Source organism: Nyctibius grandis, chromosome 19 (genome assembly GCF_013368605.1).
Source record: "Nyctibius grandis isolate bNycGra1 chromosome 19, bNycGra1.pri, whole genome shotgun sequence".
In the NCBI taxonomy this organism is placed as follows: Eukaryota; Metazoa; Chordata; class Aves; order Nyctibiiformes; family Nyctibiidae; genus Nyctibius; species Nyctibius grandis.
The window spans coordinates 3,924,649-3,951,935 of record NC_090676.1 but is presented as its reverse complement, the minus strand read 5'-3'; the positions used below and the strand labels follow the sequence as shown (position 1 = coordinate 3,951,935).

At 41.6% G+C, this 27,287-nt stretch overlaps 1 protein-coding gene across 1 annotated transcript in view; it reads left to right on the top strand.

Moving 5' to 3' along the window:
• Window positions 1-27,287, top strand: part of CDH4 (cadherin 4) — a 447,706-nt gene that overhangs the window by 266,198 nt on the left and 154,221 nt on the right. The window contains exons 3-4 of the mRNA XM_068416116.1: window positions 9,861-10,084; window positions 25,488-25,664. Of these exons, the coding sequence (XP_068272217.1) occupies window positions 9,861-10,084; window positions 25,488-25,664 (401 nt within the window). The remainder of the gene's footprint in view (window positions 1-9,860; window positions 10,085-25,487; window positions 25,665-27,287) is intronic.

The following is a 27,287-nucleotide window of genomic DNA, read 5'->3' as shown; positions in this document are numbered from 1 at the left end:
TGTTTGCTCCTGAGCCAGACTAAGGAAGACTAGAACAGTCAAGCCCAAAGTTGTCAGTGTTTACATTCAAGTCAAGTCCATGAGGAGTTCAGTGTCTTTACTGGTGTGTCTGATTTTTTTTTTCCCTGACATGTGCAGCCTCTGTTTCTAGGTGTTGAGAGTTTGTTTGTTTTGAAGAGTGTGAGGAGAGAGGAGCCTGAGGCTATCTGACACGGTATCTGCTACGGTTGGAGCTTGTCTTTCAACTTCTTTTCCTAGTCTGCAAATGGCCTGTGTTCACATTTTTTTTCTCCCTAAAATCTTCCTGCAGCTCCTCGTGTCTTTCAAATACAGTTCTGGCAAGTTGAAAAGAGATCTGTGGCAGAGAGGCAAAGCCCCCAGGTTGCCGTCGGTGGGGCAGGTGGGAGCTGGCAAGGATGGCTGCAGCTGGGCAGGAGTTGTGTGTACTTGCCTGCTCCCCACCACCTCTCTGAACGTAGGGACGTTCCTGGTACCGGGCAGGGCCGGGCTCTCCGCTCTGCCCGGGAGTGCTGGGGAGAAGGTGCTCAGTGCAGCACACCTGGGGTTCCTCTCAGATACAGCCCCAGCCACCCTATAGCATCTCCCAGGGATGCTCCTGCCAACAGGTACGATGGGCGAGCAGCTGTGGTAACCTAGAGATTGCCCTACAATTATGTAGGCTCCTCCCTTTATAATTATCATATTAAGCTACCATAAAATCTGTAGTTTTTCCTCAAGAAATGTGTAGTGATGTTTAAAATCTTTTCCCATGTAGGTAGTTCGACAAACATGAGAGAATCGTGAAAGTCATTAGCGCTAAGGGTAAAACCTCTGAATAAAGTGCCCTGGGATTTATTTACTGTGTGCTGTAGTAATAATAATTAAAACACATCCTACTGCAGGTAACTCCCACAATTTGCACTTTGCTCTGAAGCTGAGAAACTTATTGATTAATCCATGGGGTCAATCAGTCCATCTTGTTTGGAGAGTTAATCATAGAAAGCCTGTGCACCAGGACCAAAAGTGAAACAGATTTATTTACTGCTGCTTAATCAGAGAACCTAAACTCTCTTGTAGAGTGGTGAGAGGTTTGTTTCTACTTAGCCTTTAATTGCAAAATGATCTCATTAGTGCCATAGTGAAGCTCAGTACTATCCTACAGATGCATGGAATTTAAAGGAGAGCAAAGAACAAAAATGGTTGCCTGTAAAAACTCAGCATTTGCCAAAAAGTGTGGTGCAGTTGGTGTTTGCAAGATTACCCCAGCCAGGCTTCTCTTTATTAGCCTTTTAATCCGAAGCTGAAATATCAGCTGCACATCCCAGTGGCTTTTGGTCCACCTTACCATTAAGAACAGAGGAGGACTGTCATACTGAAACTACTGTGAAAGAGGTTTTTATCCAAGGATAAAGATGTCTATTGAGAACAAGAATGGAAACCAACAGCATAGTTACTATGGCACTCACCAAAGAAAGGGGTAACCTGAATTATCCCACCTCGGGGTGCTGCTTTGCAGGGGACTTCAGACCATATAAGTGTCCTTCTTACTGGCCTCTGGCATCAGTCCTTGGTGTATTTATTAGTTAATCATTTCTGAAACGTCTCAGTAGGGCAGAGGGAGAGTGACGGGATCTCAAATGGGCAATGAAATCCCGAATAAAGCAGTCGTTGCCAGAGCAGGTGCTGGAAGCCCAGAGGTGAGGTTGCACACCCACGGTAATGCCCTGAGAATAAAAATGTGGAAAGCAGTGAATAACGTCTTTAATGTGGGGCACTAACAGATGCAGGTTCATGTTCCTGAGCTGGAGAAGAGGCTTGAATGCGAGTTCCACGTCATGCAAATCCAATTCAAACTCACTGCCCTTTGAAATATGGATAGTATCTCTCTGCCTTTGTGGCAGGAAGCTTCTGGCTTGGATTTAGCAAATTGGACATGAAAAGACTCCTCCTTTAGCCCAACGCTAAAGAACAGGAAGAGAATAGAGGGGAATATTCCCTTTACTAATACTTGTTTCTAATCAGATAAAAATAAGTGACAGTGTAGGAAGAATCCCTCTACTAACTGCCAGAACATGTCGATTTATCAAATTTTTCCACTGTTGCTCTTTTTTGAGCTAGCCTCAGAGCTGACAGTGTATGTTTTACAGTGCAGCAGGTAGATTGATTGATCCTAAATAGAAAAGCCTTTGGGGTCTCGAGCTGATGTTTTAGCTTCAGTAAAAAAACTGAGGAAAGCATGTTAATGTAGAGAAAGGAGCCTGGTTTAATTGGACCAACTCCTGGCTTGCTGAAAATTAATGGCTGGCTGGCTGCTGCCAGAGTGATTCATCTTTTCTATCATGTTCTGCAGTCCTTCTCTCCAGGGGTCTGTACTCCCCTCCAATTCCAATACCAAAAGTGAAATATACTTCTTTTTTTTTCTTCTTCCTTAAAAACATGTATTTTAGTTGGATTGGCTTCCAGTAAATGAAAAATAGCACTGGTGGGAATATGAAGGAGGCAGGCAGTGTCTGGGAATTGGGTTTTATTTACTGTAGGGCTGGTTTTGTTTTGTTTGAATGGGATTTAGATCTTTTTTTAATGTACTCTCAACTCCTCATTGCTACCGGCTGACTGTACAGGTGACAGAATGAGTTTCTAAAGGATCCTGATTTCGGTGTGTTGAAATGTATTGTTCCTTTTCTTTTCATCTGGCCATGGAAACAGAAACCCTGTGTAAGCAAGAGCTGTTAAAAGTGAATATAAAGCTGGAAAAGGTGTTGAAAGCATTTAGGTGGCTCTGGAAATGAAAAGATGAATTTTCCATGTAGTTCTGCCCACAGAAATATTTTGGGTTTTTTAATAAATGCATGAATATTTTATTAAGTGCGTGAACAAGGCTTGCAGTTTTCCCCATAAAATCTATTGGAGGCAACTGGGCTTTGTGAAAGCCAAACAGCCTGCAAATGGGCATGAGGTGGTTTGGAGTTCACCAGTGTGCGCCCAGAACCTGCCTGGATCGTTTGATCGTGGAAGGGGTTGAGCTTTGGAATTTAAAATGGGGAAATTCAAAACGTGCTTTTAAATGTAAAATACTTTCATGAGCCATTTCAAATCTATCTTGCTTGCTGCTGGAGATAGACTGCTACTCGTTTGCTGATTCAGAGGTGGAGCCAGTTGACTGGCACATGGGGTCAGTTCTAACGAGCACATAATAGGCTGGGAATGTCATGAGTGTTCTATTATTGCTTGTTCTGTATAGGAGGATTCACTGTAACTGAAGATTACAGGAAGATAAAGAAAGATTTTTTTTTTAACATAATTACATATGGTAAATTGTTATGGTAATGTATTATTATTCCAGTACAGCAAATATTAGCAGTCATAGCTCAGAGATCATAAATAATGCACTGGAAAATTGGATGTAATGTTTCACATTGACCTGAGATATGGAAAATGGGTAAAATTGCAGCAGATTTCTGTACCGTTAATTGCAAGAAAATAACATTAAGAACATGCTAAATCATGCTAAATATTTTCAGCAGATGATAGATTGTGGGGCAGTTCATTAATTCTCCTAACTCATTCATTCATTATTTTTGTTTTTTAGTCCAAGAACACTTAATGAATAATCAATGCTTTGTGAAGCCGAGGGTGTGGGCATGCACATTTTTATATACATTCATATATCAACCAACATATATCCATTTATCTCCAACAGTTTTCTGTATCAAAGCATTTTCTTAAACTGTATACTTCTAAACTTGATCACTAGGGATATGTTTATTAGACTCTGAAGTAGCTGTTTGAATTGCTCCTTTTACCTTTTACCAGTAGAGTTTGGTTCTCCCACGGTGCTATAAATATTAAATAAAGACACTAAGAGTTTATTAGTGTAATATTTTTATGGGGACATGGTTGAAAATGTAACCTATAAAATTAGTAATGGGAAGATGAAAATTACACATTGTTTCTATTAGGTTTTACAGCCATCATTTTTCCCTATTTATGCATTGTTTTTGTGGTACAGAAGGAGAAGGGCTCTGAGTATTTTATTAACTGCGAGCAGCAAATCTGGTTGTGTGTTGTATGACACTATGGGATTCACTGTAAGCAGGAATGGGACAGAAACAGGGCTCTGGACTTCTCTGTAGCATTGTGTGTGAGTGGAATGGCTCAAGTCGGTTTTCATTTCCACGAGACACTGAAAGAGCAACGTCTCTGGGTTCTTCCAGAGTGGTCGAAAAGCCTTTTGAGCCTGGATACATTCATCCTTGTAGTGCAAGAGAAACAAAATCCCCTTGCCCTGCTTTCAGCATTAGCCTTTTGGAGAGATGATATTTTAGTCCCAGAGCTCCACCACGTATTCACGTTTGTTCACAGGGCTCCGTTATACAAAAGAATTGCAACAATAGGTTGTGTGACATTTCTTAATTTTTTAACCCAGTGCTAATTTGGAAATATGCCAGTGGTTTGTAGGACGGAGAATCTGCCCATTTGCTTTTTGAAGTGCCTGTAAAAGTCCATTTTCCCATTTAAAATTTGTATCTTGTATTTGGCTAACCTGTATGTGGGCGATGGAGGCGGTGTGATCTGGCAGTTTGAGAAACAGGCTGAATTTCAGGATTGGGATCCCAGCTTTGCTGGGGATTTGCAGTGTGGCCGTGGGGAATTCCCTTGACTGCAGTTTGTTCTCACTGCTGTGAAACAGTTTTCTCACAGAATCACAGAGGGGATGCATGAACATAAAGAAAGATGCCTCGAGAATGTGGCCGTGTAAAAGTTTATACTACGTACTTACTTTCTCAAATAAATGGAGCTTTCCAGTGAGGCACAGCGCGCTCGGTTCCACATTAGCGCTTAATGGCGAAATCAGTTTGTGAGAGTGTAACGCACTCACAGGGTGCCCGGGAATAAGTACATTTTTTTCGTTAACTGAATGGTTTCATGCCTGTTTGCAGACAACAGGTTCCTATGCACTAAGGAGCAGGGATTTTTTTTCATTTCTGATGTGGTGACATGCAGGGGAATGCTGGCCAGGACTGCCACCCCCCTGCAGAAGCAGGAGAAGATGGATGAGGGCAAACATATGGGAGCATCAGCCCGAAGTGCCAGGGCAGGAATACAAGTGATTTGCTAAGATCACACAAGAGGAACGTTTCTGTGCATGCTGAGGGCTCTGCAGGTTACCCGAATATCTGAAATTTCCAAAGGTCACAGTTAAGCCATCCTCATCTTAACGATGTTCGCAGAAGTGGTACAAGGGGTGGATTTGGCAGCTTGGGCTTATCACAGGGAGCTTCAAGAGACACAACTTGGAAAGCAGATAGGGTCCCACTGTAAATAGGGGTGTGTATTTGCTGCTTTGAAGTTCATCAGGAAAGAAACATCTTTGCAGGGATAATCCTCGAAACGGTGGTGAGAAACAGAGTCCTGGCGGGACCCAGATCCTGAACTGTGGGGTGATGTCCCGCCACAGGGTATATCCTAATAAATGTTATCCCTCCTGCTCTTCCAGCCCTGCACAGCTTGCCGGAGGGGGCACTTTTTAATGGACTAGGAGAAGTTAAAGGAGAATCAAGAAGGATAAGGCTTAAAGTGAATTTTTTGGTTTATACCATTTATAGTCCTATTAAATTCAATATATTTCTCAGACATCTGGGGGGCAAGGAAGTTCAGTGTATTTGTACATCTTTCAAGATCCTCACTTGGTCATTTGACTCTGTCCAGCTAGCTTAACAAGCTAAATAATAAAAGGGAACAATGCAAAACTTGTTGAGGTTTTTTTTCACCCTGTGTCTTTTTGGAAGAAAAATACCTTTTTTTTTCTCAGCTGCCCAGCAGTTTGCTGCAGACTCATGCAGCTTTTCTGCCCATCACTCGATACCTGTTTCAACATATCAAATTGTTGTACCTCCTCCTTTCATAGAGAAGCAATTAAAAATGATGAGGGTAAAGGGTTAAACCTAAAAGCCTGCTAATGAGGGTGCCTTCTTGGTTTCCTTTTCATCAGGCATTTGATGCTATTTTCAGCATAAGCTTTCGATAAGCATCGCTGAACATTTTTCCAGAGTATATTAAAAAAAGTTTTCTTTTTTTACCATCCTGTAAAAATGATAGATGTGTGGCTCTGCTGTTTATCTGAAATCCTAATTACTGATGATGCAGCTTTTGAATATTAAATTCATGCAGTGTTCTTTAGACTTCAAACTGGTCAAAGAAAGATGGATTTGTGTCCACAGAGAGATCTAAGTCTAGTAAACAGAGCCAATGTTTGTTTGTTTATTAAATTATTTTAAAGTCAAGAGTTGCATCAACTGCAAATTACAGAAACTTAGAGCTTTCTAAAGGAGAAAAAGAAAAAAAAAAAAGCAAAAGTTTTCTGCCATTGGATGAAATTTTAATTTCTGTTTCCATGAGAGCAAAGAGTAGAGGTAAGAGGTGGAATTTGAAAATACGGATGAGATCTCCTTTCCTTGAGCTATGTTATTTATTATAGAACAATAGTTTGATTTTTTTTCCAAACCTGTACACATATATTTGGAAAAAATATTTTCTATATGTATGATGTATATATGATGTATATATGTGTGTGTGTGTATATATATAACAGTGCATCTCAGTAGTCACGTAACATCCCAAGGAATCATTTCCACAAGGCAGCAAGGAGGATGAGCACAAGGTTTCTAATGAGTCCTTGCAGCCATGTGGTGAAAGTGTGAGCGGTTCGTCTGTACTGGGTTGCAGATGTGTTTTCTATGCAGTGTGTAACAGTGCCTAGAGCAATAGCACCAGCTCTGCCGGGCAGCAGCTCAGCGTGTCATCCCGGGTATTCAGGCCCTGATGAGGTTCTGAATTATCTCCTCTGTGTGGGTGAAATCTTCTGCAAAGCCACTCCTGTGAGCCATGGCCTGTTTGCTGCTGTTCGGGCAGCTGTGCAAGGTGTGGTCCCTCGTAGGGACTAAACGTTAGGGAATCCATACGTCCTTGAAGCCTTCTTGCGTTTGCAGCTCCGAAGGACCCTTCGGAGGAGCTGGCTGTGTTAATTCACTGCTGAGCATTCACCTACCTGGGCTACCTGAGAAGAGCAGTGTGGAGCGGCGACGTTGCTTGTTTAAAAAATTAGACTTAATTTCTCTCAGGATTTTCTCTGTCTCTAGTCAAGTTTGTTTTAAACTAATGGAAGTAATTAGCAAGTCACGGAGGGACTTTGTCTAAGAGGTAGCCTTTTTTAGATAATGGAGCATAAAAGTCGACACAGTGACATATGACACCAGAGCAGCATATTGGAGCCATGCGCTGTGTCTTAAGCAGATGTTTAAGTACTTTGAATGCTGAAATCATTACGTACATGTATAGGAAGGGATTTTTTTTTCCTCTTAGACTACTAGTACACTGTAGGGCTTTCTTTTAATCTCAATAAAATCAAAGTAAGCTCTGAATTGTTTTTAATGTGCAGTCATTATCACTCCTTTCTCTCTTCTTCAAATGTCTTTTTGTATACAATATGTGGGTACTTCAAGAGGTATAGATGGAACTTGGTCTTTTTGCATAGCCATTATGTAGCAGAGGAGTGCAATAACACAACTGATGTACCTCGTTTCTAACAACGCTGATGGCATGGAGCTGAAAATAAATAACATATTCGCAGCAAAGCACTTGATGTGTTCGCACATATTTATTATAGTTGTGAATACGGGGGAGATCTGCAGAAACTCCTGAGAGATGAAGGAGATCTGGCAGCAAGGTGGCTGGAAGTCTCACCTTCATAAGATAGAGATCCCCTCCTCCAGCCCACTGAATATCTGCCCTGTGCTCTGACACTCAGTGAGTGAAAGCAAGGCAGCCGAGAGCTTCAGACTGGGGTCAAAGTAGCAATTAAGTAATATGCTGCCCCTTGAAAAATTATGGCCAAAGTTTCATTTAAACTTTGAGTAATGCAGGTGATGCTACTTCTGGTTACATTGAAAAACATTTGTTATGCTTCTGAAGATAGAAAGCAGAGAAAACTGGACAGATGTCTTGACTAAAACATTTGAGCTGAGATGGGTGTGGAGGTTATTTGCTGCAGTCTGAGCTACAGTGAGAAGTAAAGATGGTGAGACCCCCGCTTTCCGGAACAAAACTGGGGGACTTCTGTTTTCCCCAGATTCCAGATTAAACAGGATTTTAATGATGTAGTCTGTGACAATGAAATTGTTTAAAAGCCTTACCCACAGGTTTTTTATATAGATAACTTTGATTTATAAAAAAGAGGATAGATAATGTGTGACATTTGCTGTTTGTGCCAAATAATTACTGCAGCATTAGTAACAGTTCCCACCACACACACATAAAAATGTATGAATGTGGTCTAAATAAGTATGTAGCATGGAAAGCCTTTGTAAGATGTGTAGCTACGACACGATCACAGCACCCCACTCGTTGAGAGGTGCAGTTTGGTGAAGGAGGGGATGGATTTTCCCTTCCTCCACGACAGTCTGCTCCTCGTTTCTCTATGCTGTGATGGTACGGGGGCCTTTGGCAGCAGGTCTGGTTGAGCAGCTTCCTGGCTGTTTTTTTTTCCCCCTGTGCCATTCCCAGATATTTTTGTTTAGATCTGGTTTCGTCCCGGATTCAGCTCAAAGCAGCACTGCAGAAGCAGCCAGCTATGGTGGGCGGGAAGGGGGCAGTTGGGGTAAAACTGGCCCCGGGAGCTCCTCTCGCCTGGCTTGCCACTTCATCCCTTCTCCTCCCACCGCAGCCAGTCTAGGTAAGATTCATCTGACCTAGCTTTTCTTGTGCAAAAATTAAGTGCCTGCGGAAGCTCCGTGAGACTTGGACTAGCAGGTTTTCCTTGTCTCAGGGCAGGCTGGGAGCATCGCTGCGAAGCATTCAGAAGCCGCAGCATGAGAACCCCTGTGACGTTCCTAGCTAGAAAGCTGAACATCCATTCTCACTCGCTTGAGATGTTTTTACGGGTACAATATGTTTTCCTTCACCACATGTGTGTTCCGCCCCGTGGATTACGCGACTGGCAGAAAGTGTTTTGTTTCCTATGTGATTAGCTGCAGGTTCAATTTCTGTCAGATTTGTCAATTTTGTCATATAATAGTTTGGGTTTTTTCCAGCCTAATGTATGCGACATGCTTCATAATGCCAATAAAAGTAGTTTTCAAACTAGACTGTAAAAGAATTTGACCGAAAAAAAAAAGCTGAAAATAAAAACATCAGCAACTGGGAAGCTTTGATCTGACAGTGCAGGCTTTTAAATGACAAGTTGTGGTTTGTGAAGCGGAGTTTTATACTTCTTTGCAGTAGCTGTAACGTGTGGAGGGGTTGGCCAGGGTGGGCTTGTAGCTCTGGTTGGGAGGGTCTGGTTCCTGCAGCAGATGTGCTCCACAGAACGGTTTTAATTTTTCTTCTTTGTTTAAGTTTTTTGGTTTTATATTTCTGATAATAGAATTGTTATGGGCTTTTGAATTTCAGTTAAGAGTGTGCAAATAGGCTATCTGGTAAGTAGGTTATTGAAGGGTTAGGGAAATAGAGAACATTTCGTGCAAAAAAATACCCACAGTGTGGGTAATAGACTCCAGTCGAATTTAAAAGATAATGGCGACAAGGGAGAAATCCACTTGAAGAAATGGGGAACAGCTGTGTTTGAGATCTAATGAAACTGCATCAAATACTTTAAAAATGGCTTACAACTTCTTCCCTGGGGAACGGAGATAAAGTACAAGAGTACTCCTGAAAGGTCGAAGAAACAGTTAAATCATTTCCTTGATGGTTATTAGAGATATAGAAGACATCAGTGAAAATTAAATGTCTGAAACTTGTATTTGATTGCTTTCCTTATCACGCCAATCTCACACGTTTCTTCCATCTCTTGCTCTCTGTTCTAGTAAAATTTAATAACTGTGCCGGTAACAAGGGGGTTCGGTATGAAACCAACAGCCTGGACTTCAAGGTGAGAGCGGATGGGACCATGTATGCTGCCCACCAGGTGCAAATGCCCTCGAAGCAGCTGATCCTGATGGTGACTGCGTGGGATCCCCAGACCCTGGGCAGATGGGAGGCGATCGTCAGGTTTCTGGTGGCAGAGAAGTCACAACACAATGGGCACAAGGTAAGAAGTTTTTAAAGCTCTTTTTCGTATTTCACTCTTCTTTTTCCTGTGTTCCCCAAACCTTTAAAAGTTACATGCGGCGTCGGATTGTTTGTGTGGCCAGAGGAAATGTGTGGGTAGAAAAAAACACAATCAGCAGCAAATTTCTTGCAAGTGATCCTTGATCACCTCTGACAGAAATGATTTAAGGTCACCAGTGAGGGAAGCGTTCTCCAAGTTCATCCTTTTGTATTTTTAAGTGACCACTTGGTCTTTTATATACTGCAGATTATATACCTTGTGTTTGCCTCTCACTGCTAATACTCCCTCTTGACTTGTAATAAAACCTTCAAAGGAAGGGTGCCTCCTTCTTTCCAGTGTCTAAGTCAACCATCTTCTTGAGAAATGTGAGGTTAAGTTTGGATTTCTTTTGTGACAGCGCAGACCCGGAGTCAAGCACCAGCTGCTGCCGTGCTGCTAAGACGTCTCCCTGGTTTTCGTGGTGATTCCTTTCTGTCCGCGAGCTGTCTGCATGGCCCTGCAGCTCCCTGGGAGGCTTCCAGAGGGGAGATTTGGGCTTGTTCCCTTCCGACACAGCACGGACAGGGAGTATGGTTGCTGCCTGATAAGGGACACATGCTCACAGGCAGCATGGGCCAGCAGGGCAGCAAAGCACAACGTGGCACCGCTGTGGCAAACGTGCCCTCCGCTCAATGCCAGCGTCTTCCCTTCTCCACAGCTGAAGAGTTTTCACTCTTCAGCCAGCACCGTTCAGTATTTCAGATAGAAGGTTACGGACACTTGCTTTCTTTTTTAGTTTCATACACGTAGCTGAAAAGCAGGAAGGATCTGTCCGTGCCCAGCAGTCTGAGAGCGGTATTGCTTCAGTTAAACACAGCGATGGGCAGCACAGTGCCATTGTCGTTGGGGACTGCTCCATGAAAACATATTTCTTCTGGTCTCCTTGAGCAGCTGTCTCTGTCCCACCTCTTCCATGTCATCTTTGGCAGCAGCAGTTTTCCAGCTTTTCATTTTCTCCTCCTTCCTTTTCATAGTTAGTCTGGGCTGAAGATCCTGTACTACGCTGAGTAAACGCAGTTATATTGTCTGGCACCTGCTCAGAAAACCCAGTCCTGTGATGGTTGGGTGGTTACATTTAAGCAGGATTTGGCAGGAAATTGGCTGAAGAGCCTGATTTATTGCTGAATCTTGAAGACCTGCAAAGCAAGGATGAAGGTGTGTGTCCTGGGGAACAGTCATGGCTAGTTCACGGACAGGCAGAGTCACTTGGCCATGGCTGTAGTTTGTATTAATGCCCCCAGTAATTGTCAAAATAGCAAGACTGGCCTCTCATTTCCCCTTGTGCAGTGCTCAGACAGAGAGGGCAGGGCAGAGGAAGGGGAAAAGAGGGAGAGACTTTCTGTGCTGTATTGTCAGAATGTCCATGTGAGTCTGTGCCATCTGGGAGAATTTTCGCCACGTGTGAGACAAGAGGAAAAGACTTGGAGAGACTTAAATCTAGCGGTTGCCCGATGGGCTGACCCCTGAGGTTTTGCGTGGCTTAGAGTCATATAAATACAATTCTGCTGCTCTTCAGTAAGACTCTGGCTTGTGCAAGATATAATTAAGCTCTGTATGTTATGTCAACTGTTTGCCATTTTCGAACCAAAGAAATACTGCTTCCTTAGAAAAGTAATTAAATATTGAAGGAGCAAAGTAAGGTGTCTTATATACTGCTTTAAATTTCTTAGTGTAGCAGAAAGAAAACTGAATAAGCACACATTCCTGTTTTAGTAAAATATTTGGTTGGAAATTCATCTAATGTTAATGTAAGCTGAACTCTGGTTCAAAACAGAGAGAGCTAAGCTTTTTAAAATTCATATTCCCTTCTTTCTAAAAGCCTTATTAGTGTGTAGTTTGAGGCTGGAAAAATATGGAAAACAAGACTAATGACAAGGTCATAAGCAGTTTTATTGTGGGTCCCTATAGCAGGCATCCAACTTGTGTTTTATTTAAATGCTTGTGCTTTTTGCAAGCAAAATAATCCTTTGTTTACTAAAGAAATAAATATGATTATGAGATTATTTTAAAAAATAATAGTGTTTATGCTAAAAAAAAAAACAAAACCTAACAATATCCAGTTCAATGTGTTTCAGGCCATGACCCTAATATACTACATTTCATGGCTTTTACTAGAAACAGATTTCACATTTGGTTTTGTATAATATAATAGGACTCAAGCAGAACTACATAATTTCTTTAAAGACATTTCAGACTCTTGTGTTATAGTCAGGATATGGAGACGGCAAAGGAGATAAAAGAGGAGGGGACATGAGAGGGGGAGAGAGACCAACTTACTGTTCTGTCACATACATCCATTTCCATTTTACTTTGTAAATTTGTGACTGATATTGTGAAAATGCTGAACAGTTCCCAGACATTAAAAATAATTGGCATGAAATTTGCCTTACCGCACCTACTGATCTCTGTTTGCTGACACCTACAGCACAAACAAGTCCTTCTGCCTTGCTCGTCTAGCCTCTGTGTTTCTGTGGGCTTCTCCATGACTGGTAGCCCTGAGCTGGGGCAGCCCCACTGCATGACAGGATGCTTGCTGCCCCTCTAAATCACCTCTGAAATGATGAATCAAAATTTAGTTCACAATTATCCATGGATTAAAGCTTCATGAAACATGATTAACCCTCCTGGAGTGGCCATTATTAGACATATAGTTTATTATGGAGGTTAATACAGAATAAATGTTATAAGAGAAGATGTCATTGTTGGGATACTGGCTGAGGTCTTGGGGGACCAGAAGTGAGGTCCCTGCTCTGCTGCAAACTCCTGGTGCGCCCTGAGGGGAACAAGCCCAGTCTCCTGTAGCCTGCCTGCAAAATGGAGGCAGGGGTCTGCTTCCCAGGAGGGTACAGAGGATAAACCCCTCAATACACGGTCCTTTGGATTTGTGAGCCTTTATTATCGCAATCAATGAGTGGAAATCTGCGTAATGGGCTGGGAGAGCTTTGGTGGTGGCCAGCACACTTTTAGGGTGCAGATGAGTTCAGGATGGCTCCTGTTGGGATAGTCGTCCCCTTGTGTGCTTTCATTGCAAAATCAGAGGTTCTTCTGTCTGTGCCTCAGATCCCACAGCTGGGCCGTTACTCTCGGTGTGAGCTGACGTTTTAACAGCGAGTGACCCCAGACAACGATGGTTTCCCCTCCTTCATAGTGCTGGCCTTCTAAATGTGCTAATTGCTTTAGATGACTGAATAACCTGGGCAAATCTGCGAATTTTCACTGGCAACCACTATAATGAAAGAATTCTAGCTACTACGTTAAAGTTTAATGCTAGTAGGGTGAAATGATAGCAAAGAAGGTAAATATTTTAAAAATATATTTTATGATACATGAAGCATACATTTTCCCCTCCTCCCCAGCAAACACTTGAATGTAAACTTTTTTCTGGTTAATACAAGTGGTGTTAGTAACTCTAGGAACTTTTTTTGTTCAGTCTTGCAGGAAACCTGATAGCAATTCAATTAGAAAATGCAAATGAGGTCACATATTTCCCACAGGAGTGCTGAATTACTCCAGAGGAAACTGAGTGATATTCTGGCATAACAATAAATACTTAAGATAAAGCTTCTTGTACTGTTCTTGTCTGGCTGCCTGTTGTTGCAATTGAAAGTATCGATCGGACCTGTGGGTACAATTCGGAAAGAAGAAGAGAAAGAAAGAAAATAAAAAAGGTTTTTTTTATGAAATAATATAAAATCCTTGTAGCTTGTGTGTCAGCATTTATGAAAGATAAATTTTAGTGGGATAATGCTCAAGAAGAAAACAAAGTAAAGCCAGACTTTGCTAATCTGAAATTAGCAGTGCAGTGTCTTCTTTTCTAAGAGTGCATGCTGTTATTTCTAACAACTGGATATTGATTTAGCTAAAAGTCTAAAAATGAAGATTATGTGTGTAAACAGTGACATAGCTGAAGACTTCAGTCTTCACCATGTCCTCTGTTTCTTAGTTGCAGAAACTCAAGTCTTCCTGAGAACATGGATGGATACGTACCATTCGTCCATCAGTTCCCACACCACCCTCTGTGTCTGTACAGTCCAAGCTCCTCCTTGTCACCCCTTGCTCATCAGTGTCCTCCATTCCCTGTGTCGGCTTGTCCCATCTGAAGTTCTGACCCACTCTTTCATGTTGATCTTTTCTTTATTTTTCAGTGCTTGTATGTGTCTAAGCATGTTAAGGCACATCTGGCAAATTTTCTTCTTTATTAGTTCATGTATTTTTCTGTAGTTCTCACCTCAGTAGTTAAAATCAGGATCATAGAAATACAGCATAGAAAGGAATTCACAGCAAAAGAGCTTCGAGGTACAGGAGATATTCAGTACATGTAGGATGCCAGTCATCTGCTGCCAGTGACTTATTTTAGAAAAAAAAATATTGTTTTCTTTGAATCCTGTTTATGTCAAGCTAAGTTTCTCCTTGTCTTAGCTTCTCAAATTCTGAGTATGGAAGTATGTAGATTTTTGCAATGTTAAATCACTGGGAATTGTGCAATTAAAATCTTGCAAATATATGGGTAGGCAGCTAGTGTTTAAAACATTAAGAACTACTGTCAGAAATCAATCCTCACTTAAGCCCAGCTTGTGTTTTATTGTTTTTCTCATCTTATTTTGGGCTTCTTTCATAACCCAGGTATGAGTCCACAGCCACACAATATGAATGTGAAAAGCTTATTCTTACAGCCAGAACATTTTTTTATTTAAAGCCTTTAAATAATCATCTCTGGCATTTTACCTGGCTGAGATTTTAAATTCCAGTACAGCCTTTTATTACTGATCACAAATACAAAGGTCTCTGGGCAAGGAAAGGCTTATTCAGCACTGATCTTGTTCCTGACCTCGGTTATTGTGCTAGCCAGGATGCTCTGCACGATGGAGATGTGGCCTTCCCTTGATGGAAGAAAATGACAGCTGAAGTGGGAGCTGTGCTTCCAGTGCTCCAGGTCTTCCTGGTGCTCTCAAGTGGGTGCACCTGCAAGAAATGGGAAAAAGAGCTGCTGCATTTGTTTGCTTTCCTTCCTTCCCTTGCATTGGGATGAGATATTATATATGGCATCAGGGTGATGGCGTTTGCCCCATCAAACTGTGTTATCCGTAGAGAGGGACTGAAGAAACAGGATTGTATTTGTTATCCTGCCATTTTCTGGCCATATTTATGCACATTTTAAGTACTGGGTCATTATGCTGGGACTGTCTTGTTTGACTACCTCTGTGGGGGATCCAGGGCAGTAACTAAGTCCAGTAAAATGGCAGCCGGCATCATTTTTATTTCTGTATCCTCATCAGTGAAACAAGGCCTTGACTGATCACAGTCAGTGAGGGTAGATACAGAGATTTCTGTTTTCTTTAGGTAACTTGTGAGACATTGTCTAGGGGTTTAACAAATCGGATTAGTGGAAAAGATCAGAAAGCAGATGACTAATAAATTAATATCATATAATTCTTACCAGTGAGACTACTAATGTTAATTGTGGAAGTCTAATGACGATGCATCAGGTGACCTTGTCTGACCTCATGGTTAAGTGAATTTGAACATCTAGTATTTAGTTATCACATGAGATCAAAGTGCTGTTTGTGAAAACATGTGAACGTACTTGGCCTGATTTTCAGGTGTGTTGGATCTCATTGCCCTGCACTGAAACCAAGATAAGATATGACATCCAGGTGCTCATTGCCTTGGAAAATCAGCCCACTATGGGAAGTTTCTGAGTGCTGCACTTGCTGCATTTAGTTCTTAAGTAGTCAGCATCTTACCGAGGGTCAGGCTCAAAGCTGTACTAGAAAGTTGATCCGTAAGTGAAATTCACTGCAGATCTGTCTTCCTTCAAACAGAAGGAAGTCCTAAGGATTGAACTGCCTATGTGGAAATAAGTTTTTTCTGATAAAACAAAACCCTTGGACTGCTGCGTACTGCCTGCCTGGGATGTGTGCCTTGCTCTGGCGAGATCAAAGCCTTTGACCTCCGGTTGCGTATTCTTTGTTGTTAGCTGCTGAAGTCTGACTGCCACTTCCAAAAGATATTTCGGACTGAATCCCCTAAAAAACCCTTCATTGCTGTGGTAGTCCTTTGACAGTTGCATGTAAACATGAGTTTGAGTAAAGAAAAAAATTGCTTCATGCAGGCACATCCATGAAATAAACATTTCTTAGAGGCTGTGAGTATCCACCTGTCTTTGGCCCAGCGAGCTGAGACAGCTTGGTAGTTACAAGCTGAGGGTGAAGAAGGGCTTCGGTTCCCCCCAGCCCCTGAGGCCAGGTCCTTGCTCACTGGACGTGATTTGTGGTAGTGCAGCTGTGTCACGTTCTGTCCCCGTGGCACTGCTGGCCGGGGGAGCGAGGAGAGCCAGCCAGGCACAGGTGTCCAGCGTGGCAGGGTCATTGCCACCCCTGAGGAGTGGGATTTCAAACACTCTGTCCAGCGAAGCATTTAAACACACACTTAAATTTCGTCATGCGAATGGAGATAAATCGAATGTGTTTGCGTGTTCAAATTTAAGCATTTGCTTAGGTGCACTCCAGAACTGGGGAGTAAAAGCAAAACAGCCATTTCTCAAGAGCCTCTTGAAATAACCAAAGGATAACTTGAAAGGGCAAACCCACACGCTAGCGCTGGGGAGAAGTACCAAAATGAATTACTTTGCTTTGTGCTAAAGTAGCAGTGGCGCTTATGATCTCTTACATCTCTTGTGATCTTTTTACTTGCAAACATTATGAAGAGAAGGGATATTGTTACATTTAATTCATTATGATTATTTTAATTCATGTATCTTTTGAAACTCACAGCTTTAGAAAAAATAAAATGAGATTAAAATTTTTCACAGGCTTGCTAAAGGGGTAGATTTGCTCCTGCTTCTTTCTGTGATGAAGAACCATTGTAGTAGGCTGAGTTCTAGAAGCAAAAGAAATGTATTTTGGAACAATTTTTCAAATTATTTTTTAGAAGTTTTATAGGGGTAGAAGAACTCAGTTTGCTAGCCCAGATATTTCATGCATTTTTCTCCACAAGATACGTGCAGTACTGCCAAGCTGCAGTAGCAGTTTTTACTGTATAGTATATGATGAGATCTACCACCTTTATTCCTGTCCTATAGGTATCTGAACAGGTAACAAGTATGTAGTATTCTGTAATTTAATAGCCATGCTCTTGAGAAGTACTTGTAGTTCTGAAGGCATTGTGTATGGCTTCTTCCAATTATGAGAATGACATTAACTTGAAGATAGAAGTGTATTTTTGTAAACACTAGAAGGTAGAGTACAACAGTAATTTAGATGTTTCTTAAACAATCCCACCTAAGAAGCACTGCGAGATTAGATCTTACAAAGGGAATGTGAAAAGGTCAAGTTGATGTGGGGAGCTTTACAAGGAAACAGCCTCATCAGAACTTTTCATGTTGGGATAAGATGTTCAAGCCTTAAAATGAGAAAGAAAAGTGCATTGAGAGCTGTGCTTTGTGGATGATGTCATCTCCTTCTGTTCATTGAAGGCTCTTGTCATAGTCAGAGCCTGATAATGACAAGAAGGGTATCACAGGTGCTTGAAACCTGTGGGAACCATAAAAGATTCCACCAAAGGCAGAAGGATTTCTTATGTACCTGCTTTGGTATGTGACTGTTCCAGAGAATGGAAGAGGAAGAGCATCATTTGAAATCTTGAAAGCAGTGCGCAGTCCAGGAGGTACCTCTAATCATCAGTGTGGTGCGGTACTGCAGAATAAGTTTCAGCACAGCTCTGCCGCTCCACCCCAGCCGAAACTTCCCTCACCTTAGAGATACCTTTCGCATTTCATGTCTGCTCATAATGAACATGAGCGTGCGTTGCCTGCAGCTGTCCTTACTCTGCTAATACAAAAGCAAAGCGTATTGAAGTGCTCTCGTGACTTGCCAGATTTCAACTTAAAACGGGGACAATTTACCAAATGTTCAGGCGAACAGGAGGTGTGGGTGAGTTCAGGTGATGTTTGAATTTCAATTAAATTGTACTGGGAAGTCAACGTTTTCTGTCCCAGAGGGGGTCATCTGGTCAGCAGCCACCTGAAAAGCCATGTTCTGGCTCAAGGCGCAAGCTTGCATGTTAGCTGCAGTCTGTGTCTACAAGGTCCTTATCTGGGCCACCAACCTCATTAGGTGTTTATATTAAGGATATTAAACTGTGTTTGTCGTTCTGAATAAGAATCTTCTATGGCAACCTTGTGGGTTTTTCCGAGAGCTAGTAGGTGTCTCTTTTCTCTGGAGTCCAGACTTAAAATTAGCATTTAATTACAGCTTCCCACTGAAGGCCCTGATGCAACTTTTGTAAAGAAAGGACCTTCTTCTGCCCGATTTAAAAGCCAGAATATTGTCTTCTCCTTATTTAAAAATTTCCTGCTTTTACCTGTTATTCTTTAGTTTTTTTCTTGCTTTCCAGCCCTGAAACACTAAGGAACATTTTGGTTCCTCAGTCGCACTGATCGCGCTTTATTAGTTATATCAGATAAAATTTTCCGAAGTCTGCACAGCCAGCCGGATACCCAACAACCTTAAATTTGCATGTGTGCCTCATTTGTCAGCTATCGAGGAACAGTGCACATAGGGGCGGTCGCTCAGCTTTGACACAGACTCCTTGGGAGAGAGGGGCATTTGGCACGGCCAGCGCATGTGTGTGCATTTTACGTGGCTCATTCTCCTCCTCGGGGGACAGTAACTCTGTTAGATTTTAGTCAAACTTTTTCTTCCCTGTCAGCTGATGTTCTGGAAGCTCATGCACTTGCCAAATCTGACAATTTTTCTTACTAATTGACTCTAATGCGAACTGCTCTATGCAGCCCCACTGCTAGCTGATAAAAAAAAAAGTAATGAATTTTTGCTTAACTAGCTGATTTAATTAAAATGTTTTATACTGTAATTGTATGGTTTCTATAAATGGAGAGGTAATTTTGTTTAATGAGTTCCTAACCAAACATAACATTCCTGACTGTATGTAACCAGATTTGATAAAGGTCACAAACGCTGAGATTCCACTGTTTGCTTTTGTAAGTCGTGATGATCAAACAGCTTGATTTGGCACTTGAAATATCCTGTCAGGATTGGTTCCCTCTGTTCCTGTTTATACCAGAAATTATTAGTATAGTTTTAGGAGCAGAGGGGGTTCTTCTCTCTATCTGAACACTGTTCATTATCTTTAAAGTGGAAGTCTACTGCCAAAATCACGTCTCATAGTCAATTAGTGGCTTCTCTGCAAACACATTAATTTAGTGCCCCTGCTGAAGAACTGTGCACATTGGAACATCTTGCTGCTAAAACACTAGTTTTCAGAGCACTTTGACACAAATCATTCATGAATAGCAATTTATGCCATGATGGTAATGGGACGTGACATGAAGATATCTTTGATTAAATTTACCACAGCTTACAACTATTAGTAAATAGAGCTACTGTAGACAGTCATAACGGGTTTCTAGAAGGTGGATAAGGAGAAAAACAGATTATAGATTCCTTATCTGTGTGGTTCCTAAAGAATACCTTCACGCAGAATGATGGCAATAAATAAAAGTCTAAACTAAGAAGTCTGATCTTCTTAAAACTAATTTTTTCCTGTTTCCAACTTTGGTGAATTCAGCAATAACCTAAATAAAAAAGAATCAATTACCCTAAAATAAATAAATTTGCTGTTTGTTCTGCAGCCCTTTCATTATACAGTATGAGAACGCAAAATGAAATATCTCTCTCTGCTAAAAGATCAAAAACTGGGGAAATGGTGCATTTTGGGAAAAAAAGGGCTCATTCGTCCTCCACTGCTGTCCCTGATGTCAGCAAAATGTTGTCTCCTTAGAACAGAATTCATGCAAATGTTTATTTTGCAGCGCTCTCATGTTCCCTGTGTTAAAGAACTAAGCTGTATTTTCATTGTCTTATTTTCTGTTTGGTAAATATAATTTTCCTCTGTCCTTTCCGCAGCTACCATGGAAACAAGCAAAAATGCTTCAGATTAAATATTTTTAAATAGATTTTTTTCCTTGGTAGAAAATGATACCAGTTTTCAAAATGCGTATTGATATAGGAGATGAAGGGAAATGCGTTTGAGCAACAGACTAAAGGTGGCTTTGTATCCCCTTGTATTGATAAAAATATATTAAAAACACATTGTCTCAGTTAAACCCTAGGAGTGACACTAGAAACAAAGCACGTGAAGTATCATTTCTTTTCTGAAAAATGTTTAGTGCGAAGTATTAAAGATCCTATGAAAATAGTAAGACTGGCATATAAATAAAACACAGGTTAAATCGTAAATAATTTTGATACTTCGGAAAAAAAAGCCTTATTACCTCTCCTCCAATTGCAGGTACTTTTTATTCCAAGTGAAAGAATAATATATTTAAGTGCTGAATCCAGAGCATTTCATTTTGCGGGTTGAGCCCTATGAAGTTAATAATCTCCAACAAACGTACCCTAAGACGCGCTGTTATTTATATGCAGAAAATGGTGGCTTATTTACCCAAACATTAGAATGATCCAAAATGTTCAGCTAAGCAGGAACACAAAATATGATATTATATTATGTAAATGGGTTTGTGATACGCTCTGCTGGATAATAACTTCCAGATGTCTCTGTAGCCAGAGGCTGACGGATATCAAAGGCAGGTTGGCTGGGAGGGGAGACGTGCCAGCTGGCGAGACTGGCTACTGCTAAGTGTAGCGGAAGGTGAAAGCTGGTATTCTTCACACTCACTGGTTTTATTTGTGGACTAGTGAAAAGTCAGTGGCTCGCAGCCTTCTTTTCACAAGCAGGAGAAGGCTTGAGGGGCTATAGGGATCCCACGTGTCCTGTTCTTTCAGTGAATTATTTTTCAACCTCTTTTGTGAGTAAGGGTTGAGTTTAGTCCGAGTCTCCCAACAAATGAAAGGCTGACAAGCCACGAGCTAACACTGGTGGGAGCTTATAGACTAGCTAGATGGCTATTCCAACTTGTACTTTATTGCCAGCGCTAAATGCAGGCAAGGAATCTCCCTGAGCTCTCAACGCCATGGCATAAATGGAGTTAGCTGGAGCACCATACAACCTCACCAGTTTGGAGTACGGTTTCCTAAATCTGTTTGGTTTTAAGGTCTGAGAGTCCCTAGGGGTTTAGCTACACGTCCTCATCCAAATGCAGCAGGTTGTATTCACCATCATTAAATGTAATGCTAGACTGGAAAGGGACTGGAAATTACTCCTGTAAGATGCCATTGAAGTTACTGACATGGACTTCAAGAAAGCCCTGCACCTTCTGTGGGGCAACCTTTGAGAAGAAAGATCTTTGCACAATCCTTGTAGATGAGACTGCACCTCCTTCAACCTCACATTGCTTTCTGAGAGCTTGACCTGTCCTCTCAGTGAAAGGTTTCTGGTTGACTTCAGTATGTTTTTAATGGACTTTAAAGTGATAATAGCCCAAAGTGATGATAGCCCAAAAAACCCCAAAAGAGTGCCAAGGGGAATTGTAGGGTGGATTCTGCTACACTGTATTGCAGTTAATCCTCAGCTCATCGGTGTGACTTCCTGGTCAAACTCAGGGAGGATGGTCTCTGAGAGACTCTTCCCCTGTCCTGCAACTGCAAACAGCAAATATTGTAGTTGCACTTTTCAGAGAAAGAAGCATTTTATTAGCAGAAGATGCAATGGCTGCATTATGAGTTGCCCACAGTGGCGTTGTACATACATAATGTCGCAGTTATGGGCCATAAGCCCTTTGGAAGAGACACTGGACAGCTCAGATCAAAGTGTTGATCCCACATTTGCAGAATGTAGGCTTTAAATAATACAGCTGGCACGGCACACTTTGCATCACTTCATTAGCAAGCTCTGAGAAATTCTGCCCTAATATGAATACTAAGGCATTAGCTCATACTGAATGCAAATTCATAACAAATTTACATCCCAGCATGGACTTTTCTCCTGTTGTTTTTCTTCATCCTGCACTTTGTAATCATTTTTTCTCCTTGAACTTGGAAGTTTTCATCTGTTTTGGTTCAGCTGTATTTCTCTAGGTTATCAATATCCTAACATAAAAGACAGGCATAATTACTAAATTATCTGACTATTTTATATCCTCGTTTAATCGTCTGTGTATTGCCAAAGACCATGCATACATGTTCCGTGTTCGGTGTTTGATCCTGTTGTAATGAATTATAAATGTCACTGTGTAATTTTCAGAATGGAGAGTGGATTTAATTTTCCACTGGGCATGTGTTTCATGGACTGGCTTCTCTGTTTTGCTGCAAACACCTGTCATCCTTTCGCCATATGTAAGAGGGTGATGGCACCTCACAAAAGCAATGGGAGGGAAACGACCCTAAAGCAGTAGCACTAGAGATGCTCGATTTGATTGTGAGGACTGTGGACAGATTGTTGTTCTGATGACAGTACAAAAGGTAGAGGAATATTTTGTCTTTTGAAAATGTCTGCCTGAGATTCTGAAAAGCATATGGCCAGTGAGGCCATGAGAGAAGGAGCAGTTGTTATCTCGGTGAAAACTGTTATTCAGCAAAAATGGAATTGGAAGCTGTATTTTATAATTAATGTAATCTGGTGTCACATTCTGCTTTTGAGTTGAACTTTAGATCCTTGCAATCTCGAAAGTACAGGAGAGTTTTCTGGGGCTCATGGTTAGTCGTTGCTGTTATTCAAGAGATGTTCTTGGATGTTTCAGTCGGAGATCTGAATAGTTCTGGCATTTGTCTCACCAGACTTTGTTACTGCATTTGTCTCACAGCTTTTAAACAGCAGAAAACATGTACAACGTATTTAAACAACACCAGAGAAATTAAGGTCATGAGAATGCATCGTCAACAAATGAAGATAAAAAAGAGCTGTTGTTTAAAAAAAAAAATCGTTGTTGCAAGACGCTTTTGAAATTCTACATACCAAATTCAGAGTCATGTTGATGATTTATTCTAATGTAGGGAAACATCATCAAGAGTGACAAGCAAGCTAGTCACTGTCTAGTCACCTGCCAGCAAATATTTCATAAAGACTAAAAAGGCTGGTACTGCCTTGCTGAGCTGACACTAATTATTTCAGTATACACGGAGCTTTGGGATTCATGTTAATTCTCAAGTCTGTCTTTAGTTCAGATTCATTCCACTGTGTAAACTCAGCAGAGCACAAATTATTTGACCATCCTTTCATAATCTGTCCCCACGCTCACTTGCCAATTATATAAAATGATCCAAATACCTGCTCTCAAAGGATCCCCATTTGGGAATCACAACCCAATTTAAAAAAAAGGGGGGGATGTCCACTTTTCTGTAGCTCATGTCTGGTAGTCCTGTTTCATGTTGACATTCATTTCTGAGTATCTTCTTTAGATAAGGTTGTTTTCATCAGCGTTCAGAAAAGATACCTTTCTGGTGATAAAACCCTTTCTAGATGAAAACTGTCGGATATAGTATGTTGCATCCCATAGGAAGGATGAGCTCAACAGTACCTACCAACATCCTGAATAGCCCAAGAAAGTCTCCCACTGTCACATCATGATGCTGTTCCTTTGTTCATTACACACTTAACTGAGTATTTTTAGAACAACATCTAAATATTGAACAGTGGTAGAGTGATCTTGCAGCAGCTTAGTGATGATGCTTGTTGAAAGTGTATAAAACAGCATTCAGGCAAACACAAAACAGCAGTCACCTTGCTGGCATGAGTTAGCGTGAGAGAGGGTTTGAGAAAAGTGGCTATGTGTGTGACTGAAAAGACCACATTTGTCTGTTCTGAGAAAATTCAGCTCTGGAACTGTCTCATTTTTAAGGTTTGCGGTAAAAGTAGCTGCATTTTTGCACAAATGCTTCCAACGGTTGCAGCCAGTGGTTGTCTGCCCTCCACAGGTAACACAGATCAGAGCCACGATCAAGCTGTCCGAGTGGCCTCCTTGCTGCAATGTCCAGCTTTCAGCATCCAGAAGGTCCACGCAGCTTTGGAGCCACCAGTCAGTTCCATATACCCTTTAGATTTCATATACTGTATAATTTTTAGGTGACTGCCTGCTTCATTGCACTTCCAGATCAAGAGTTGCAATGTACTAATAGATGGTTTTACATCAAACTATAAACCCTGAAGCAACATTTCCCACTGAAATCAGTGCCTACAGATAACTGCTTGCAAATGTTTGTAGGATGTTTGAGTTTGTACGTTTTGAGTAAGACTAAAAGTGAGTGTGGCTTAAAATTGCAGGAGCCTCAAAAAATGCTTTGCTGGTTTTTCCTATGGTGGTCTTGGGTTTTGGGGTGTTGTTTCTTGGGTGGGTTTTTTTTTTTGAGAAAAATAGCTGAAAATTGTAAAATGCAGAGAATAATGTTCCCCTTGGATCTTACCTCAAATGAAGAGAATGTGGCTTACAATCTTCCTGATTCATGAAAGTTTAAACATTTCCTGGTGGGAGTGCAGGTCCGCCCTATAGTAAAAAAAGCTTCTCTTTGTTAGTTATCTGTTCTTCAGACTTTCCAGAAGTAATGTCTGGAATCCAAGAAGGCCACAAAGTATTTAAATATTGGGACTGGGTAACCTCTGAAGAGCTTCTCCAAATCTACATTTCATTGATTCATCATTCGATAAGGCAGAAATTTTCTAATAGTGAACTAGATTCTGTGCCATAGCATTTTAATGTGTCCACCACCAAAGTATGCCATGGGCAGAATCCGTAGTTTAAAAAAAAAAAAATCACAAATGACTCAAAAGCGCCCCAAATAATGAAAATTGTTTTGTAACTGAGATGTGTTACACTTCACAGGCTGCGTGGGGAGATGTGTGTTTGGGATTTGTGTTCAAAGCCCAGCTCTTATAAAAAGGTCATTCCTCATGAAGCACTAAGAAGTTGGAGTAATTCACCTTTGCAGCCATGGAGCTGACTCTCCTCCTGGTTGTGATTTGTTTGGTTTGGTGGGATACATCTGCAGAACCACAGAGTGCAGGTCACTGTAACCCTGTCAATGCCAAGGAGCAGGGTAACTTCATGCTATAAAACTGGGCCCATGACATAGGCTGTAAAGGAATTCTCTCCCTTTTTTGGTGTTCTGGTAGGTTGCATTTATTAGGAATTTGCAGAAACTTCTTTACCCCAATGTGCCGCTAAAGCTCCCTGCAGCTGGTGTAATGAAGACGATATATTCTGAGAGGCATCTTGATTTGAGAGTGACAGCTCCATATATTTGTGAAAATGAAGTGGCAACAGAGCTGCCGGTAAAGCATATTGCGTCTGTGGTGCAGAAATATATCATGGTAATAACAATAATTTTCACAGTTACATGTGACCGTTTGCATGCAGGGAAGCGCCGCTGTTGGGAGGAGTCCTAAGAAGCGAGGAAGAAGCTAACTGGTTTTGCTTTCTTGTTTCCAAACAAAGCCGAAAGGAAGGAAGCCCCTGCCCGGAGAACTGGCGCAGCAGCAAAGCGACACTCTGCTCCCGTGGCGCCAGCATCAGAGCGCGAACGGCCTGCGGCGGCAGAAGCGAGACTGGGTCATCCCACCCATCAACGTGCCAGAAAACTCCAGAGGACCCTTTCCTCAGCAGCTGGTTCGGGTAAGTTAAAAAAAGAAACAGAAATAACAATAATAATAATAATAATAATAATAATAATAATAATGGTAATCTTGCACTGGGTCTAGTGAAGTAGTAGGTGTGGTCCAGGCTCATGGTATGTTAAGTCTGGCTCAAAGCACAGGCTCACTGCTCCTCCTCCCTCGTGCAAGAAAAGTTGCCTTTTACACGCTGCTGAAGCGCTTCTTTTCCAAAGCGACGTGCCCCAGTTTTCCCTCCCCCAGCTGAACAGCAGCCTAATCGCCTCCTTCCAGCCAGCATCCCTCAAGAGACACTGGCATTGCTGCCAAGTTGGCACTTTGCCCACGCTGTCATCCAGAAAACGGCTGCAGGTGTAAAGCTGGGCTTGGTGACACCCAGCGACGAGGGGGTGCTGCACCCTCCCCTTCCTTCGCCGAGCCGGAGTACAGATGCGTGGTGGGGCTCGAGGAGGTTGGCTGCCTGCCGCCACTGCAGATGGATCCCTCATCCTCTGTATGTTACTAGTTTCTTTCTTTACAAGGATGATCTCTGAGATCAAGTTTACCCGTGTGGTTTTCTGTGATGATTATTGGATGACAGGAAAAGAAAAAGAAGGGAAAAGGGGCCTTTGACAGACACATTTCATTGATATATTATTGCTCTTGATAAACGTTTGCAAAACACAAATACCTGTTGCTGTTCCTCTTGCGGGTGCTGGTTTCAGTTTTTGGAGCAGTAGAAAGATTAGCTGTAAAAAAAGAATTCCCTGGCAGACTTTTTCAGCTCTTCCATTGGAAGAAAATGGTGACAATTATAAGATTTCAGAACTTATTTTGAGCAACAATGGTATGTCACTGGCTTCCCTTCTCAGGAAGTTCACCTAGTCATCTTGAAACAGTGCCTAGATTCAAATGATTTGTCATCATTACCTGTTTCACACTGATTAGCTGGCACTCTTCTGCACAACCAGTGTCTGGGAGGGAGAAAGGAGTTTGCTGAGTTGTTTAGAAGTTCAGGTGAACTTTGCAATGACTCATGCAATGACTGAAGGTGCATGTTCCCAATTCACCGAGTATTGGGTAAACTTCAGTTGTCGGCATTATTTCTTTGTGCAACTAGGGAAGTACGACAAGGAATAAAAAAGTAGCAGGTGGCAAATGTTTTTATGTCTGTCCTGGAAAAAGAGGGAGGGAAGCCAAGGAGTCTTTGTGTGGTCAGCAGTGCTGGGTATGGAGTGACCCGTTAATGTCTTGTCCTACTAAGTTGAAGAAATGTTTGAAGAGAAGAATAACCTGATGTGTCAAAAATATCTTGCTAAATCAGATTAATAATTTAGATTAATTCCTGAATTCCTGTGAAAAATAAGCGGAGTACTTGCAAAATGAACTTAACACCCTGTCCCACTCCCTGCTGATTTCTTTTGAGCTTTGACTAGACAGTTAGAGGACAACTTGGCACCAGCTTACCATGGCAAATTTGTTGATTTATAAGGACTGAAATCTCTGTGGCACTTTTTCCCCCTACAGTCTGGAGACGAAACAGAAGGACTCAAGAATGCAAAACTCCAGTATTAATGAAAGTGACAAATAATAAATTTTATATAGGTACAGAGGAATTGATATTCATCACTTAAACTACCAGTAA